Source organism: Zophobas morio, unplaced genomic scaffold (assembly GCF_036711695.1).
Source record: "Zophobas morio isolate AGI-343-1 ecotype UQ-CSIRO unplaced genomic scaffold, CSIRO_AGI_Zmor_V1 ptg000024l, whole genome shotgun sequence".
Classification (NCBI taxonomy): domain Eukaryota; kingdom Metazoa; phylum Arthropoda; class Insecta; order Coleoptera; family Tenebrionidae; genus Zophobas; species Zophobas morio.
This window is the reverse complement of record NW_026972129.1, coordinates 14779744-14797041: the sequence shown is the minus strand read 5'-3', so window position 1 is coordinate 14797041 and position 17298 is coordinate 14779744. Positions and strand designations below refer to the sequence as shown.

The 17298-nt window shown below is 34.2% G+C and overlaps 4 protein-coding genes across 8 annotated transcripts; 2 read left to right on the top strand and 2 right to left on the bottom strand.

Annotated features, from left to right (window-relative positions):
• Positions 1 to 363: 363 nt before the first annotated feature.
• LOC135135109 (uncharacterized) lies at positions 364 to 1938 on the top strand. Its single transcript, XM_064064094.1, has 2 exons — positions 364 to 1129; positions 1190 to 1938. Exons 1-2 carry the CDS (start codon positions 692 to 694, stop codon positions 1889 to 1891), a joined length of 1140 nt encoding a protein of 379 aa, XP_063920164.1. The 5' UTR covers positions 364 to 691; the 3' UTR covers positions 1892 to 1938.
• Positions 1939 to 6841: 4903 nt separating this feature from the next.
• LOC135135254 (ubiquitin-conjugating enzyme E2-22 kDa) lies at positions 6842 to 9569 on the bottom strand. 3 transcript variants are annotated; one of them, XM_064064280.1, is made up of 6 exons: positions 9345 to 9569; positions 9056 to 9183; positions 8627 to 8779; positions 8488 to 8570; positions 8273 to 8436; positions 6842 to 8225 (listed from the first exon to the last, which is right to left on the bottom strand). In XM_064064280.1, exons 2-6 carry the CDS (start codon positions 9116 to 9118, stop codon positions 8089 to 8091), a joined length of 600 nt encoding a protein of 199 aa, XP_063920350.1. In that variant the 5' UTR covers positions 9119 to 9183; positions 9345 to 9569; the 3' UTR covers positions 6842 to 8088. The 3 variants fall into 3 exon arrangements, with proteins under 3 accessions (XP_063920350.1, XP_063920349.1, XP_063920351.1); XM_064064279.1 differs by lacking the exon at positions 9345 to 9569 and adding an exon at positions 9239 to 9333; XM_064064281.1 differs by lacking the exon at positions 9345 to 9569 and adding an exon at positions 9247 to 9318.
• LOC135135251 (ribose-phosphate pyrophosphokinase 1) lies at positions 8865 to 15745 on the top strand. Of its 2 annotated transcripts, XM_064064275.1 has the most exons (6): positions 8865 to 8965; positions 9569 to 9773; positions 9888 to 10071; positions 14003 to 14068; positions 14720 to 15277; positions 15384 to 15745. In XM_064064275.1, exons 1-6 carry the CDS (start codon positions 8950 to 8952, stop codon positions 15474 to 15476), a joined length of 1122 nt encoding a protein of 373 aa, XP_063920345.1. In that variant the 5' UTR covers positions 8865 to 8949; the 3' UTR covers positions 15477 to 15745. The 2 variants fall into 2 exon arrangements, with proteins under 2 accessions (XP_063920345.1, XP_063920346.1); XM_064064276.1 differs by lacking the exon at positions 14003 to 14068.
• A 70-nt stretch (positions 15746 to 15815) lies between these two features.
• On the bottom strand, positions 15816 to 17269 carry LOC135135252 (UPF0046 protein C25E10.12). Of its 2 annotated transcripts, none has more exons than XM_064064277.1 (5): positions 17109 to 17269; positions 16688 to 17048; positions 16370 to 16634; positions 16091 to 16317; positions 15816 to 16040 (listed from the first exon to the last, which is right to left on the bottom strand). In XM_064064277.1, exons 2-5 carry the CDS (start codon positions 16962 to 16964, stop codon positions 15913 to 15915), a joined length of 897 nt encoding a protein of 298 aa, XP_063920347.1. In that variant the 5' UTR covers positions 16965 to 17048; positions 17109 to 17269; the 3' UTR covers positions 15816 to 15912. The 2 variants fall into 2 exon arrangements, with proteins under 2 accessions (XP_063920347.1, XP_063920348.1); XM_064064278.1 differs by having other exon boundaries at positions 16688 to 17026.
• Positions 17270 to 17298: the final 29 nt, after the last annotated feature.

Here is a 17298-nt window from a genome sequence, read left to right as displayed (position 1 = left end):
AATATCGTATTATTTTGTTTAGTTTTTGTTTGTTGGTGGCACTGACTCGGAATTATTCATAAACGTAATAAAGTTCTACTTTATTTATCAGAGAATAATCTCACTATAAAATGTAGATTGGTATGTGTATGGAATTATTATGCATAAATACTGTTGGATTACCTTTGGATTTTTTTCTTGCGCTGCCATTGTCGAACCTGATCCAAATTTTTGGCGCGATGTCATTTTTAAACGTTCAAGAAAGTTAGGTTTTGCTTGTGACATGTTTATTATATATGCAGCCAACAATATAATGTAAAGCGAGAGCACAAGATGAGGTCATTTACTTTCCAATTCGCCTAATTTCAGTGTCTTATTATCTCCGAGAAATGGAGAGACTTTTATGTGTTGTCAAAAGCTGTAGCACAATCAATTATTACGTTGTGTTTTTTCTACTCCCCTATTTAAGACCTTCTTTAGCGAACGTAAATGCACGGCGCGCTAAACCATGCTTTAATCACAGTTTCATGGCTTTGACTCATTAAACACGGGTCGAAGATGCGTTCGGACTCGTTAATCACGTCTCGAGTGCGTTCGACGGTTTTCGTGTTCATTAAGCAGGACTCGACTAAAAACAATCTGAAATCAAGTGAGTGTTCAATAGTGACGTGGCATTTATTTATCACGAGTGGTTAAAATAAAGTCCGTTTTGATGGAGATGGATGCAGAAATTGATGACAAAGAAGGCATTCTCATGGATCCTCCGCTCGACATCAAAGAGGAAGTAGAAACAGCAACTACCAGTTTGCTTCCCGTAAAATCGGGAGGACAGTACGAGCGCGCGTATAAGCAGTTTATGGACTGGCGTCGTGAAAGAGACGATAATTCTTTCTCTGAGAATGTCCTGCTCGCGTACTTCCAGAGACTTTCTAAAAATATGAAACCATCCTCCTTGTGGGCGATTTACTCGATGCTGCGAACGACAATAAATCTAAAACACAATATTGATATAAAAACCTATACTAAGTTGTGTGAATTTTTAAAACGCATGTCAGCTGGATACAAACCTAAAAAGTCAAAAATTTTGACACCCCAGCAAATTAAAGAATTCTTATCAACTGCGCCAGACGAAAAATACCTATTTATAAAGGTAAGCAAGTTGTAGTATCATTTAATAATTTTTAAAATTTAATAATGTCTGGTGTTCTAGGTGGGATTAATTTTTGGAATAATGGGGGCTTGCCGGAGAGACGAGTTAATGAAAATCGAGGTAAATCATGTTGAAGATCTCAAGTCCGCACTTCTAGTTCACATTCCTGATACAGAAAGTAAGCCTGGACGTCAGTTTGTTATTGGTGGTAATTTCTATCACATTTGCAAAAAATACATGGATCTTCGTCCTCCACAACTAGTAAATGTTACACGTTTTTTCCTGAACTATCAACGAGGGAAGTGCACGAAACAGCCCATTGGAATAAATAAATTTGGCACTCTCGCTAGTCAAGTGGCGACTTTTCTAAAACTGCCCAATCCGACTTGTTATACCGGTCATTATTTGAGACGAGCATCGGCAAAGCGCCGTGGAGGATGGCGTTCAACCTCAGTTGGAGAGAGCTATACAGACCATTCTCTAAATAATAAAAATCAAACTGGCAATAGAATCTTGAATATTGTAGGAAAGGCTGAAAATGTTAACAAAGACAACAGTGATAACGCTGATAATACTAATTTTGAGATATGTGGGTCTGCAGTTATTAATTTTGAAGTTAGTGAAAGTACAGTACAAACTCTAAATCAACCAGCTGAAAATGAAACAAAATTTGACTGCAAAAACTTGGGGAAAGCAACGATTTCTTTTAATAATTGCCAAAATTTCTCCAATGTGACCATTAATGTCTACTTACCTAAGTAAAAAAAGTTACAAAAATGTGTAATGTTCCTAATGTCTACAATTCCTAATAAAACAGTTAACAATAAATTGTATATTTATGGTTTTAGTTGTTTTAGTTTGAAGTAGTAGAAAAAGTATTCTATGTAACACGTTTATGAACTTCTTTAGACAGTCGTTTTTTAAACACTAGCTCCGTTCGTGCCTAAATAAACTCGTGACTAAAGAGGCACTTATAAAACTTGTTACATAATAATATAGGTACCATGAGATGATGCCAAAACCTGCAGATTTATTTTAATTTTAATTATCAATTAATACTTAACATTAACAACCGTAAAAAGTAGTAGTAGTCTTAATACCTAACCATAATTCTAATTTGTTTAAATTAAGTCATTATTATATTACTCTTGATAGTCTTGATCAAGAAACCATTTCAATACGATAAAAGTATTAACTTCATCGAAAACGCGTCGGTATTTTCTTTTATTATATGATTCAAGGTATTTCCGATATATCTTGTCGTGACTAAATTTGAATCAAAATTTTGCGCTGAAAAAAAACAGCGGCGCGAAATCGCATTTGAATAATTTGAATTTGAAAAAAAATTCAATCAAGAAAATCGTAAAACATAGGCAACCATGTGCAAGTTTAGTTCTTTTCTGGTAGTTGGTAGCTCTCCTAGGGAATTTTTAGACAGTATCTAGTGAGAGGGTGGTTTGCTAGAGGGTGGTGACGCGTCACTGTTGTTTTTGGTGTGAGTAAAAGTACGTGGTAAAACATTAGTTGTTTTGGTAGTTAAAAAAAGGGGGAAGCCTTTAATGAAAATGAATCGAACCGATAACGACGCCACAGTTTCCCCAAGACGCGAATTTTCGACCGACGCCAACACATAAAATAAAATGTTTTATTGTTTGCAAATTCACAGTTCATGTTAGGATTTTAATCGTTACTGGTTCTAACACAATTTACAGTCATGAGATTGTTCAGACAAGGCACTTGCTAGGAGAGCTCCTGAGATTCACTTAGTCAGGACTCATCATTTGTTTATCAAGTTATAAATAAGGATTCTGGGTGCTTATACTCAAGTGTTACATTATAATACTTCTTAATTCCTCACACAAAGTTGCTAATAACATTAGGTTCATTTATGGGAGTTAAATCAACCTAACGCTGTCCCACTTTGAGAAAAGGACTGTGGAAAGTGCGCTAGAATTCATAATATCGTGGATTGAGGGACGAGGGGATTAAAAATTTCTCGCCTTAGGCAGTTATCATCAGCATATTTCTCGCGACGCAAGATGCATTTTGTGTTTATTTATCATGTGTTTGTTTGGGATAAGCGAAGACAATTCATGATATAAACTCTCACAGCTAATTGTTTTAAGTAACCAGTCACTTGGATCAAGGCTAATTTAAGATCATGTAAATTCTTTGTTTGAACCGTTGATAAAGTGTGGCATAATTTAACATCATGTAAATTCTTTGTTTGAATCGTTGATAAAGTGTGGCAAATATTAAACTCATGTGATTTTATTAGCTTTGCAATTTTTCTCTATCTCACAACTTTAGTCTCAGCAATTTTCTTTGTTGTATAATTTAAATTGAACGTAAATTTTCATGCTCTGCAGTTGTTCCTAACCTCACGTAATTATTTTGTCCGCACAAGTTTTACTTCACACCAGACTTTTTTGTTTTTATAAATCTTTGCTAGTTATTTCTACCACGTAAATATTTTGTTGAATAATGCTTCCATCATATAAATTGTCTGATGTCCAATCCTTAGATCATATAATAAATAGATACCAATACTCAAACTGAAAGGTGTGACTAGACATGAAGCTATCTGTTGTCGTTTTCTACGTCCAGGGGAGTAGTATAATGCTATCCTTGTGTGATCACCACATCTTCATCTTTGTTATATGCATTTCATCTGTATATGTCTATTTCACTTCCATCCTTGTACCGCACCAGCGCAACAAGTCGCTTTTGACAGATGTTTCTTCTAACCTCTCTTTCGAGTTGTACAAAAAACAATTTTAGAATTTAGAACAAAGATCCTATTTTAAGTGATGTAGTCATAAAGGATCACAATTGCTGCCCAATAATTTACTATTGCTTTCGTTATCTACTGTGAATTATTTATAAAATCAAGCTGTCAACATCTTTCTTCCGAAGTTAGTTCAGACATACTTCCTAAAATTTAGGCGCGCAAAATTCAAATAGTGATCAGGCAAGGATAGCTTCATTGTAATCCCTCCATGCACGAGAAAGATGTGTGAAAGGAGGATGTCGTCACAGGCTGTCCTAGGGAAAGAACACGGCATGGTGGTATCTATTTATTATATGATCTAAGGTCCAATCTTAATCTCAGATGAAATTCTTTTCTGTTTATTGCTCTTTTTGCAACTTTAACATTTGTTCTATTGTAGTTTGACATCAGAGTTATTGAAAATAAACATTTAAAGAGGAATTGGGGTAAATAACACAGAAACACGTGGCAGAAGCGGAGGGCGCGGTTCCTTGTCGAGCTGGCGGGATTTATCGCACCACCTAGACAAAAAACGCGGATCTTAAATAGAAATCGGTGGAGCGATCGGGATGACGTGACGATCGGGGTTTGGCCCAATAGCCGGGATTTCCAACTACGAGTTTGCAACCGTAACGGCCTGCTCGGACGGCACGTTTCTTCACGATAGAGGGGTGCTGGGCGGCATGCTTGCCGATAGAGTAGAATCACCCTCGTGGTGGAAGAACAGCCACAACCAGGAGCCCCAAACTCCGCTCGTGCTACAACGCTCCCTACCAGCGCAACTTAGTCACAGCTTTTTTACTGTCAGTGGAGGAATAAATGATTTTGTGTCCTCCATATATTTTGTGTTTTATTTAGCGGTATTTTTCCAACCTTGGGGTCCATCACTTGCATCTGAACGTATTCCGCCACAAAAAAAAACACAGCGTAGGGTTCCATTTTGTTGGACGATCACAGCCAAGGCCAAATTTTTGAATTTTTGAAATTATCGTGCGCTTTCAATTTTTTTTCACATGTCAATTTAAGGCGGGATGTTTGGGTGATCACAATAGGATACTTAATTAGTTTAAATTAAGTAATTATTATATTATTCTTGATACCATTTCAATCGGATAAAAGTATTAACTTCTGGGAAAACGCGTCGGTATTTCCTTTTATTATATGATCCAAGGTATTTCAGATATATGTATTACCTCTATGTACAGGGTGGGTTAGTGAAAAAGGGACACCCTTAGATCTATATTGTATTTCTTACTTTATTCTTCTTTCAGTACCGTTCTGCTTTTATTCATCTTCATCTTGCGCCTGTGCAGATGTTTATTCCTAAATAGACGGATGATAAAGCAGCTTTCAAGACGAAAGGGTACAGGTGGTGGGAGTGCGCAGAACATTGTTTTGGTTTGGCCTCACAAATATCGTGCAAGCAGTGGCAGCGGCGATGAATATTTCGATTTTAAATATTAAAATATTATTGCGGTTAATAAAAATATCACTTTTCTATTTTATTAGCGTTGACATTATAGAAAAAGAATTTAAACAATTATTAGTGCTGTATTTGATGTATGAGTTGAATAAAAAAGTAAGTAAAAGAAGTAAAAAGGTAATTTTTAGTGAGCAATAAAAACTGTTAAATTAGGGTACAGTCGAAGCTCTAGTTATAAACGACAATTATGCTAGAATATGAACTGTGATTATTACTTCGATGTTAAAGACAGAAAACGTTAAGCGTTATTATAATCCGACTTTACGGTATCGATAAATTGTGCTAGAAAATAAAAAAACATATAATTATAGTCATAGGTTACTTATTCTCAGAGTTTTAAGCCCGCTTTTATCTAAAGGTTTAACTGTTGATTTAAGACTAGTCGACTATAAAATAGTATATGATACTGGTTTATAATGAGGGGTTCGTGAAATTTTTTACTCATGCTATAATCCCTCACATTATAAACTCGTTTAATAATTAAAAATAATAAATTTTGTGTGATAGATTATCATAATTTATTGTTACGCAAGTCTATTTTTTTAACAAACAAACAAATTAATTTATTTTTATTAAATGGTTGTCTGTATTCTTTTGTAGAAATTGCTCTTTTTTTAATTGTTTTTGAAAGAAGTACAACTCAGCCGAGCCTCCCTTCTCAATGCATCGATGTTACGCCACTGATGGCCCGGCTACAAGTCGCGCAACTTAAGCCCCGCCCCTGTACCCTTTCGTGCTGAAATTACTTCTAAACAATATTGCAGCAATTAAACACATGATTTTAAAGAGAGGGGGAACTAGGCAATTATTTGAGAAATCAAGTTCAAAATTGGCGCTTTTGCCATACACATCACGTGAGACAACATTTAACGAACATTGTTTTATTTGGCAACATCCTTATTTCAGCAATCGCGACGACATGTACAACACGTTGATTTTTAAAATTGAAATTCGTTTTCCTTCATTTCCTCTATTTTCACTCCATATTAGTTCACATTTCCCTTACGTCTAACAACGTACGTCTTACGTGCTACGTACAAATCGTACAATTGTGCGATAAGCTTTTACGTATAGTTCTGTCGCACTTTATAAATCCATAAACTCAAAATTGTGCAACCGTAATTACTTTTTTGTATAAGTATCACAACAAAGCACAAATAACAACATAGGGATAAAAATACCTACAACACTGACTTTTGGTTTTTTAATAACTTAATAAATAATACAATCGTTGCAGTATGTGAAAGATCTTGATTTTTTGTCGTTTTTTTAGGTCATTGACGTACGACTAAATTCGACCAATCTGACTTTGACAACAGGCCAAATTTTAAAATTAGCACACAAAAGATTTTTCAAACAAGTATAAATAAATAAAAAAGCAATAACCTGTAGATCTTTGGTCTTTACGTTTTAAATGGCGTGCTTTTATGGCTAGCTTTGAAAAAAAATAAAAACAATGTATGCAACGGTTGGATTATTCCAACTAATTTATTCGTGATTGTTTTATAAGTTTCGTAAAATTGCTTTCACATTGCCCAAATTTTTTACGGTTTGGTCGATGTTAGCGTAACAAGCCTCCAAGGAAATTACAAAATTTTATTTATAATTTATTTATACAATCAGGTATATAGCATCATGTGGCAATCCACTAAAATTCATAATTTGTCAATTTCATGTACTTTTTTGTTGTCGCTGCTGACTTTATATAAAGTAAATATAAAAAACACATGATATCCTGTAAACACGATTTTCTCCATTTACTCATTTTAAGTTATTAGGTTCTATGATAAATTACCATTGTATTATTGCACATTTGCGGGTTTTACGTAAAATTGCACCACAAAACATCTAATTTTGTTATTGTGAGCAAAAATCTCAGTACAGAATTTACTAGCATTTGAGTGCATAAAATCTCTTTTGGATTCTTAACTTTCATTGATCAGTATACAACAACTTCAACCATACATCACAACAAATAAATAATTTACCCACTTTTTTTAATTGAACAGTCCAATGGATTCTTTACTATTGGTCTCAGATGACCCTATTTAAGAACTCACTATTAGAATTATTAATCATTCAAGATACAAACTAGGGCAATGACTTAATCTGGCTAAAATATTCTCAAATTATTAAGGCATCATGAAGTAGTGTTATGTTCAACGTTTATATGCAAGATTAAATTTTTATTAACAGTATTCAATCGCCGATTTACAAAACCAAAACAGTAACTAATTATAGGAAAATTAGTATACAAAGTGTTTCATCCAATTACTACTAAGGTGCTAAGAAGCCTAAACTGCTGCATTTGAAAACTGGTGTTTCATACTATCAAGATACCAGTGTAATTAAATGAAAAACTTTATACATGTAGTAACTAACTGTAAGCTGAAACTGTAACATCAATAAATTTCAAACACCAATGTGACAAAAGTATAAAATACACTTTTCGCATCTGGAAACGATTTTTAACTTGGCCAAATTTTAAATTGCTAAACAAAAAATTTAAATAGTGTCACTGAAGTAAATGCAAACATTCCATCCCTTTTATTAAAATTAGAACTGAGGTCTGTAAATACATGATATCAAAATAATTTAACTTCATAAACAGTTATAGCATTAAAAAATGTGGCATGTAGATCATAATGAAACTGTTTGGAAAGGTTGTAGAGAGAAAAAGTAAAATGGCGGATTAAAAATATTTCACTAACTAAATATCTGCTCTGTTGCTCGTTCTATATCCCAGTTATATGAAGACAATGCGACCCGCGCTTGATGTTCTTCTACTCCCATATCAACTAGCCTTTTAATTTTATCATCACACTCTTTATTTACATGAGGACCTGGAAATTAACGTGCTACGATTATTTCAGCAAATACAAGAACCTACCGCCTGCATAAACATTTGTCCAATGTCTAGCTGTCATTTGAAACATTTCTATATTTTCTTTAAATTGTTTTGCTACAACAGCATCTTGTGGATCGTCTGGTTCTGCAGCTGACAGTAGTGCTTGCAATGACAACAGAACTGTCCTCAAAGTCATTGCGGCAGCCCTGGAATAAGTTTTTGTTTGAAAAGATACAAAAAGTCAAGTTGACACTTACCATTGGTCCTTTAATATATCTAAACAAATCGCTCCTGTTACTGACGATATATTCGGGTGCCATATTTTTGTGATGAATCTTACCTAAAAGACAGATATTGCCGAGTATGAATTGGGGTTAATTTTAAGTGCACGATTACCTTAGGTGGATTGAAGGGGTATGTTTCAGGTACTTTTATTTCTAACACAAAAACGCCCCCTTCATAGGCTGTATCTGGGGGTCCTGTGATTTCTCCTTTAAGCTCTGTATAGCTATCATTTAAAAGCTCTACTTTGATGGCACATTTTGCTACCTACATTAAAGTAAACACCATCATGTTAGCCAAGTTTGTTATTATTTGTTACGAAATGACGTTAAGTCTGATAACCCCTACAGATTTAATTTATGTCAGGGGGCATTTTTCAGTACTTTAATCAATAATTTTACTTTGAACACTGGTCTTTGCAAGTGTGAAAATTAAACATGTCTGGGGATAAAGGTAAGCATAGTTTTTGATGAATTACGGTTATAAAAATAATAACAAACAATGACACAAGAGTAAAAATTGTATTTGAGGAGCGATTCCTACCTCTTCACTTTTAATAACCTCTTTAAACTCTCGTCGTATCCTTTGTGCAGCTATGTTAGCCATTACCTTTCAGGGGCTTGGAAATTCAGAAAAAGGAGTAAATCAACATAACAGATAAAACGGTAATTCTAAAAAATAATAATCTGATGACTAAAGTAAAAAATACACTGACTAAAGATCGACTTTCACACTTTTAATTTCTCACTGAAGTTAGGCAAAATACGAAATGCTAAATGAAATGTCACTTGTTTTCAATGGCATTATAGCCAACTTTACAAAATTCGTGCACCTGCTGGTTGGGGTAAAATCTTCGATATTCGTCAAGGATTTTCGCAGGAACTTAGCAACAATGACGTAAATGGCCCCCCAGGGTGCCCGTTTGCGATAATTTCGAAGATACCGTGAATGGAAAGATTCGATAAGCAGGGACATTTCGTCACCAGGTTTATCATTCTGGAGCGTTGTTTGCTGATAACATTAGACCCCGAATCTGATTGGTTGTTCGATTTGCAGTTATGCCCGTATCCCAAACCGTCCGTGCCAAAAGCTTGTTGCGGGCGAACCTAGAAAAGTCTTCGAGTCTTCTTAGAAGCAGAATGCCTAACATCAAAGTCTTCAGCGGGACGTCCCATCCAGATTTGGCCCAGAGAATCGTGGACCGGTTGGGAATCGACTTGGGAAAAGTGGTGACGAAGAAATTCAGCAACCTAGAAACATGGTGAGTATATTCTTCAATTAAGCGAGATTTTGCCGGTCTTCGGGTTTAATAACGTCCCCGACATCGCGTGTAACCTGCAAGGGACAGTTTTCCTTCAGTCGTATCGATTTTCAGCGTCGAAATCGGAGAGTCGGTACGAGGCGAAGACGTGTATATTGTACAGTCAGGCAGCGGCGAAGTCAATGATAACCTAATGGAACTTCTAATTATGATAAATGCGTGTAAAATTGCATCAGCAAGCCGGGTTACGGCTGTCATCCCGTGTTTCCCTTATGCTCGCCAGGACAAAAAAGACAAGGTGAGTACAAGAATTATAAACTCGCACATGTGCAGATAACCTGCAAAACACGTGACTTTGTATACATCCACAAGTGGATTTTCAAACAAGCTATTTTTGATTTTGAAGTAGCAGAAACGTTTGACGTGTCAATTGTCGTTTTTGACGTAGAATGATGTTCATATTAAATTCAGATGTTTGTCAAAGATGATGGTATACTCCATTCATTCAGTTTTTCATTGATTGATTGTACCGTTATAAAATGACATATGTGACATGCGGAGATTGCACGTGCTTGCGAGGGCGCCACTGCACAGTAGTTAGTGAAAATTTAAATGTAATGTTGTATTGTATGTATTTTGTTTCATAGTTTTGTACCAAATTACTTTTTTTCTGTTGCACTGTTTCATAAAAAATTAAAGGAATTCTGTCACTGGTATCTATTACACATCACACTGTAAATTCTAGTAGGGTAATAGTAGTGGGAAAGTTCAAATATTGTTGAAGGGGTAGAGCCCTTTATGGTACTACACAGAAAAAACAGCCATTTTGTGCCACATCAGGATCAAATCTCGTCACTAATTAGAATTGTGTAATTTTTCCGCCATTGTACTGAATTTGACAATCGTAGAGGCGTAATTGTTTGTATAACCCACTTTTTCATGATTTGGTATCAAACAGCATCAATTTTTTTATCGAACAACGAATATAGGTGTTGTGGGGTTAGCGCAAATCGTAAAAGGGTATAAATATACCCACGATTGTTTTGACTCTAGGTTGAATAGCACAAATTGCTATATGCGTTTAGTAACAATTAATATGCACTCCATTTCCTATCACGTTTATAATGAATTATCTAAACTCAAATTATATCTTGAAACCTTTGTTTCTGATTGTGTAATCTTTAAATGCATCTAAATGCGACTGTCTTTATTTTTTGTTCCTTTGTACTATTTTTTTTTAATTTATTATTGCCGATGCTGAGGTTGTTTATGGTAGTTACAGGTTTTGTGAACAGACTATACTTTTTATTGTACTTTTGAAACCGACCACATAGCAAATTTAACCGTTGAAAAATACACCAAAATGGTCATCTGATTATCCCCACAGAATAAATTTCCTTCGCTTGTTTGTTAACTTTGATGCAAAACAAAAAGTCTAGTTGGTTGTAAATTTCTGTTATTGAGTTCCATTGATGATTTTATTATTATTAGTTGTTGGAATTTTATAGGTTCAACATAAAGTGGAATTATTTCTGGTACAAAAATTTTACGTGCAGCCTTGAAAAGTGTGTGTGGTCTCGTTTTATTAGATTTTCAGATTTTGGCGCGAAATCATCTGTTTGAGCTCTTAATTGTCTTAATTAATACCACGAAACAGATAAGATGGACCGTCGTAAAAACTGGTAAATAAGAGGAATCAGTTGGACTCCCGCAGGGTCGTCATTACTTATACTTCTAACGTACAAATAATTGTTTTTTAATTATAACTAGCCAACGATAAGAACAGACATTTTCCTGGTTCTGGTATTAAACTATTCATAATATTTTGATGCGAAATAGTACAGTTGTAATCTGTAAAGAGGCCCTTAGACTCTAAACCATTTTGGAATAAAACTTTAATTGTTGACTGCAATACATATTTTGTTTCTGCATTTGTGAAGGTCACCACATGTTTGAATATTTACAATATCTACTATCTTGGATTATAAAGAACAAAACGCTTACCGTGTTTCTTCAAATATTACTACCACGCAGTTTTTAGAGAACAGACATAACTAAACTTAAGAATACTCTAAGATCACTATATGCCAAATTAATGGAAACCATTATCAGCAGGGAGAGATACGAGATTTAACTTTAGACTTTTCTTATGGCCTGTTGTGTTGACGCACTTGAAATCAGTTTTGTGATAAAAAGGAATTTGATACTGTTGGGGGTGAAAATGCCGGTCATTAAATGCATGGTCGAAGCTCCATTTTTTTCTAGTGTTACGAAATGTATGGTCTTTATGTGGCACACGCAATAGTTGTTGATTCTGTTTTAGGTACAGAACTTACAAAAAAAAGTGAATAACATTCTAATAATAACTTCATTATCTTGGATACAAGACAGTAACAACATAGTGAAATGAATTCAATTTTTCTTCTACTTTAATTGTTTTTAGGGTTTTTAAAAAAAATATTTTAATTATTTGAAAATTGGAAATGAAAAATGTTATTTACTGCGTAAGGCCTTAAAAAAAATTAATGACGAGCGGAACATTATACCGGGTGTCTGGAAAATGGCTGATTAACTCTCCGCTACGCTTTTAACAATTAACGGGTGAGTCTAGGAAAAATAGCAAAAAAAAATGCTTCTCACATTTTGGTGGAGTTATAATGATTTTAAAATTGGTTCGTTTAACAACCATGGGAGCCCATGGAGATTTTTTTGTAAATTATTTATAACAATTTTGGGGGACTTTGGTGTTCTATGTTTGGAAAATTTTGACTTGACTTTGGTTTTGCGTTAGTTTTGGGACCCTTTTTTTTTGAAAATTTTAAAACAGTCTTGAGGTTCTATATATTGCTGTTTGGAAAGAATTTGAAAGTGCTTTGAAGCCTGTGGTGTATTTTCTTATAAAATTTCTTAGAGGATACGTCATTTGCTAAAATCAGAGCATATGTCATTTGCCAAAATCAATCTCAACAGGTACTAGGTTTTTTTCGTAATCTACATCATAAAGAATTTTTTTATTAATCTTTTGGGACTTCCGAGAGCCCCGTACATCACGTACTGAAGAGTTAATTCGCCATTTTCCAGACACCCGGTATGAACGAAAATGTCATTTTTTGGTGTAACTCAGTCTCATTCTGAGTAGTTAATTATAACTGTGATTTTGGTATCTTAAATCAAAAGGGGTAAATAGACGTAGTGGGATGAAGAAATAAAGCAAACCACTTGCATCAGTCGCCCTCGTCATTCTTACAATTGAGGAATAATTGTAATATTGTGAAAAATATGTAAATATGTTGCAATGACAGTTATAAAGATAAATAACTTGAATTTTAACGCCAGAATTTTCACAGAAATGAATATAACAGTGACGTAAGAAAGTATGTATATTTGAACTTATCATCTTAGAATTTACAAGCGATTAAAATTTTTAACTGAATTATTTCTTTTCGGTTATAATAAATGACTTAAAAAATCATTTGTAACATTAAACAATATCATAGTTTTTGTGAAGAGGTCCAAAAGTTTTTCAAAAAATAATTTTTAATACACAGTTCCCTCCAAGGTAATAAACATGGAACAAGTTGTGGGTTGTAACTTAATCTTCTAATTGCAGTACTTAAAATTAGATTGACTTTCATGATGTCATTTGATTTAAAAAGATGTTCTAAATCAGTGTAACTATGTCAAATTTCATCACCAAGTAATTTATAATTTTCGTAAAGTTAGTAAGTTCCATGGACACGAACATTTAAATAACTGAGTAAACTTTAAAGTTGCCAACCAATCACCAATACAGTTCAACATTTTATGGTCTATCTTTAATAAAGCAAGACTTATTTCTACTTTCATATTTGTCATTGAGATAATTTGTGTAGGAGTTGAGTAGGCGTGACTAAAAATAATGCTGTAACAGAAGAGTTACCTGTTTTAACTTGTCTCCTACTTGAATTTTTAAACATTTGCTCGTTTTTATATATCAGTACACAATTTGTACTGACTTTGACGACTTTACAGTTTTTTAAAAGCTTTTTTGAAATGGATATTGTTTTCATTTGCCAAATAAAATTTTTTTAGAGAGATGGAAATTTTGTACATATGTTTGTTACTTCCAAGAATTGAACTAAAATTCATAATTAGTTTTTATTTATCTAAGGATAGTTAGATTTGATTTTTTTCTTGCTATCTAGTATTAACATTTTTATATTTTTTATTATTCTACAAAATGCTTTTAGCCCTCTACTAGTAATGACGTCGAACGCAACGTGGAAAAGTGGAAGTCTATTGAATGGAAATTCAGGGTAAAAATATAAAATTTTGTGAATGTAGCAAGGGCTTATTGGGAAAGTGATGTCCACATTATCATGTTAGTCATACACAGGTTTAAAATGCGTCCCTTTTATGTTTAGTTTTCATTATCGCGGGTGTTGTCATCGTGATCCTAACATGGGTAATAGAAATGTAGTAATTGTCCGCGTCTTCCAAAAACAATCACTGAAAAATATGTTTCTGACTTCTTGGGATTGCATGTACAAATTCTAAACTTGGTAAACTTTCACAATTATTTGCGTTATTTTTCTCCCCGTGTACGAATGTGTCTCTAAATGTCAAATGTTAATAGTCATTATCTGTTTACTGTTTTTCTTAATAGTTTATCAGTCGAACAATGACGAAAGTAATATCACAAATATGTTTTCTTTCAAATTGTAATCTTGGAGTTACTGATAAGGGGCAAATAATAATACTCAATATTACTAACACTGCAAAAACCCGCTAATTTGGGAGACTTATTAAATTAGAAACTAGAAAGCATTGGTTATTTGCTTGGGAATTTTCGTCAGCTTTTAACGTCCTTGGTGCATTTGCAACATTTTTGGTATTAAAGTTTGTCCCTTGCGTCATTCAGTTGCAAATGTACCTCATGCATGCTTTGATAATTTTCTGATCAACAGAGCCGTGCTCCCATCTCGGCCAAATTGGTGGCAAACATGTTGTCGGTAGCTGGAGCAGACCACATTATCACGATGGACTTGCACGCATCACAAATCCAAGGATTCTTCGACATACCAGTCGATAATTTATACGCAGAACCTGCCGTTTTGAAATGGATTAAAGAAAACATTGTCGAGTGGAGGAACAGTATCATAGTGTCACCAGATGCGGGTGGCGCGAAAAGGGTTACCTCAATTGCAGACAGGCTTAACGTAGAGTTCGCGCTTATCCACAAAGAAAGAAAAAAGGCCAACGAGGTGGCCTCAATGGTGCTCGTAGGAGATGTTAAGGACAGAGTTGCAATTTTGGTTGATGATATGGCGGACACTTGCGGTACAATTTGTCACGCCGCTGAAAAGTTGACGGAAGCGGGCGCTACGAAAGTGTACGCTATTTTAACGCACGGTATATTCTCAGGACCGGCGATACAGAGAATAAATAATGCCTGCTTTGAGGCTGTCGTCGTCACGAATACGATCCCACAAGACGCACACATGAAGGATTGTTCGAAAATACAGGTCAGTAAAATAAAATTTTTGCATTGAGCGACAAATTTTGTTGGAAAAATAAAGCTACTCGTTATTTGTAGTATATGACTAATTTGTTTCTCTATTTTTTTTTCAGTGCATCGATGTTTCCATGATGTTCGCGGAGGCTGTACGACGAACACACAACGGTGAATCAGTGTCATATCTATTCTCGAATGTTCCTTATTAAGTCCTTTTTCATTAAATTAAAAAGAGAATTTGTTGTATAATGAATCTTTAAAAGTAATTAATATTTTTATTTTACCTCTTGAATATCGTTTAGTAAGAATAGATTTTTAGTAATTTCTAGATGATTTTTTAACGAAAATGTTAGACATTTTTGTGTTTTATAACATTTGTTTTAAAATGATACTGTCATAAGGTGGCCATAATTGTCATTTTTTCCGTCGAATTTGTTATATTTTGAGATAGAATTATTGCAATAAAATATGTCTATAATTGGCGAGTTTTATTTTATGAGAGAGCGTGGAAATGTTACAATGTTGCATGCACAATAAATAAAAGCCAGTTATCATTTTCAGCATTTTTTGCACCACTTTGTATAAAATGATTAAAACTAGTATAAATTAAATTACAAAAGAAGCTTTACAAGGTGAGGGGCTTTCCTAGTCTTTAAGTTGCCCTTCTGGCAAAGGAACATCAAAAACTATTGGAATATTTTTAGGTATATAATTAATATCACATGTTGAAGCGTTGATATAGATAATTTTTCCATCAGAAAATACGCCATAGCCTGAAAAAATTACAACTTGATTTGTAACACAAATAGTGCCTTCATGTTACCTTCATGGATGTGTCCAAAAACGTGATATTTAGGTTTCACCCGTTGTTGCACGGTTGATAATAATTCAGCACAGCCAGCCCTAACCCCTGAGCAAACTAGGTCACCATAACCCAAAGGAGGTGTGTGGGTGATGAGTATGTCTGTCTCATTTGGAATCAAATTCCATTTAGAAAGACATTCTTCGCCTCTTTGTAGATTAAAAGCCCAACCCCCAAATTCTGGTTGCCTAATATGATACATAAAAAAATCCACACAAATAAAAAATGTCTAATACTCACCAAGGCGTCCCATATATTTTAATACCATAAATTTCAATTGCAGAGTCTTCTAAATATATACAATTAGTTAAATACTGTCTTACGTTCTCAGTATTCACAGCATCATTGATGTTGTCTTTTGTGTTTCCATAATTAGGAACCTCATCTTCCAGAGAACCAGTGTGTCTAGATGAAACCGTTTTTTTAAAACAGTCTGAAAACTTCTTATCAAAACTTAGTTCATGGTTTCCACATATCACAATTTTATGTTTATGAGGTAAAGACACTACAACAATGCAGCTGTTATTAAAAAATATATATTACTTTTAAGTTATATACTTAACCACTTGTTGAATTGTATAACTTCCTCTTTTTGGCCACATTTTGTAAAGTCTCCGGCATGAATATATACATCACCATCTGGGACGTCAAAAGTGATGTTTCGTATGAGAGAATGCGTATCACTCATACATACAAATCTAACTTTATTTGGTTCCGCTGGTTTGCAAGGTGTCTTAACATTCAGTTTAAGTACTTTCTGGTTTTTAAATATTTCTTTCCATGCAGCAGTGGGGTTATTCGTAAGTGGGTGAACATTAATACTGTTATTATCCATTGTAAGGACTCTTTTTTACGTATTTCGTAATGTTACTGCGACAAATTCTTTAATCCCAAGGTCTGGATATAAATAAATGATCCACTACAAATGTTGCACACAAGCTTCCTTTCAAAATTTAAATTCAATATTGATTAAACTTACAAACTAGGATGATTGTGCAAAGTGGTCTGTTAAAATCATTTTCGAATCTATTTTTCGGTGCATATTAAAAAATACTAGTTAAATTATTGTGGTATGAAATTTAAAAAAATGCACGCATCATTATTGACGTTTTTGTGGTTGACATGTGTCAATCTTACTTTTGTTGACGGCAGGGTCTAGGGACATTTCT

Coding starts and splice junctions, on each gene's coding strand:
- LOC135135109 (XM_064064094.1), top strand. CDS start 692: ATGGAGATGGATGCAGAAATTGATGACAAAGAAGGCATTCTCATGGAT. Junction 1,130..1,189: donor AAAAATACCTATTTATAAAG/GTAAGCAAGTTG, acceptor CTGGTGTTCTAG/GTGGGATTAATTTTTGGAAT.
- LOC135135254 (XM_064064280.1), bottom strand. CDS start 9,118: ATGGCTAACATAGCTGCACAAAGGATACGACGAGAGTTTAAAGAGGTT. Junction 8,571..8,626: donor ACCCCTTCAATCCACCTAAG/GTAATCGTGCAC, acceptor TCTGTCTTTTAG/GTAAGATTCATCACAAAAAT. Junction 8,226..8,272: donor GACAAATGTTTATGCAGGCG/GTAGGTTCTTGT, acceptor GTTAATTTCCAG/GTCCTCATGTAAATAAAGAG.
- LOC135135251 (XM_064064275.1), top strand. Junction 14,069..14,719: donor CTATTGAATGGAAATTCAGG/GTAAAAATATAA, acceptor TCTGATCAACAG/AGCCGTGCTCCCATCTCGGC. Junction 15,278..15,383: donor AGGATTGTTCGAAAATACAG/GTCAGTAAAATA, acceptor TTTTTTTTTCAG/TGCATCGATGTTTCCATGAT.
- LOC135135252 (XM_064064277.1), bottom strand. CDS start 16,964: ATGGATAATAACAGTATTAATGTTCACCCACTTACGAATAACCCCACT. Junction 16,318..16,369: donor AAAATATATGGGACGCCTTG/GTGAGTATTAGA, acceptor GTATCATATTAG/GCAACCAGAATTTGGGGGTT. Junction 16,041..16,090: donor TTTTGGACACATCCATGAAG/GTAACATGAAGG, acceptor TAATTTTTTCAG/GCTATGGCGTATTTTCTGAT.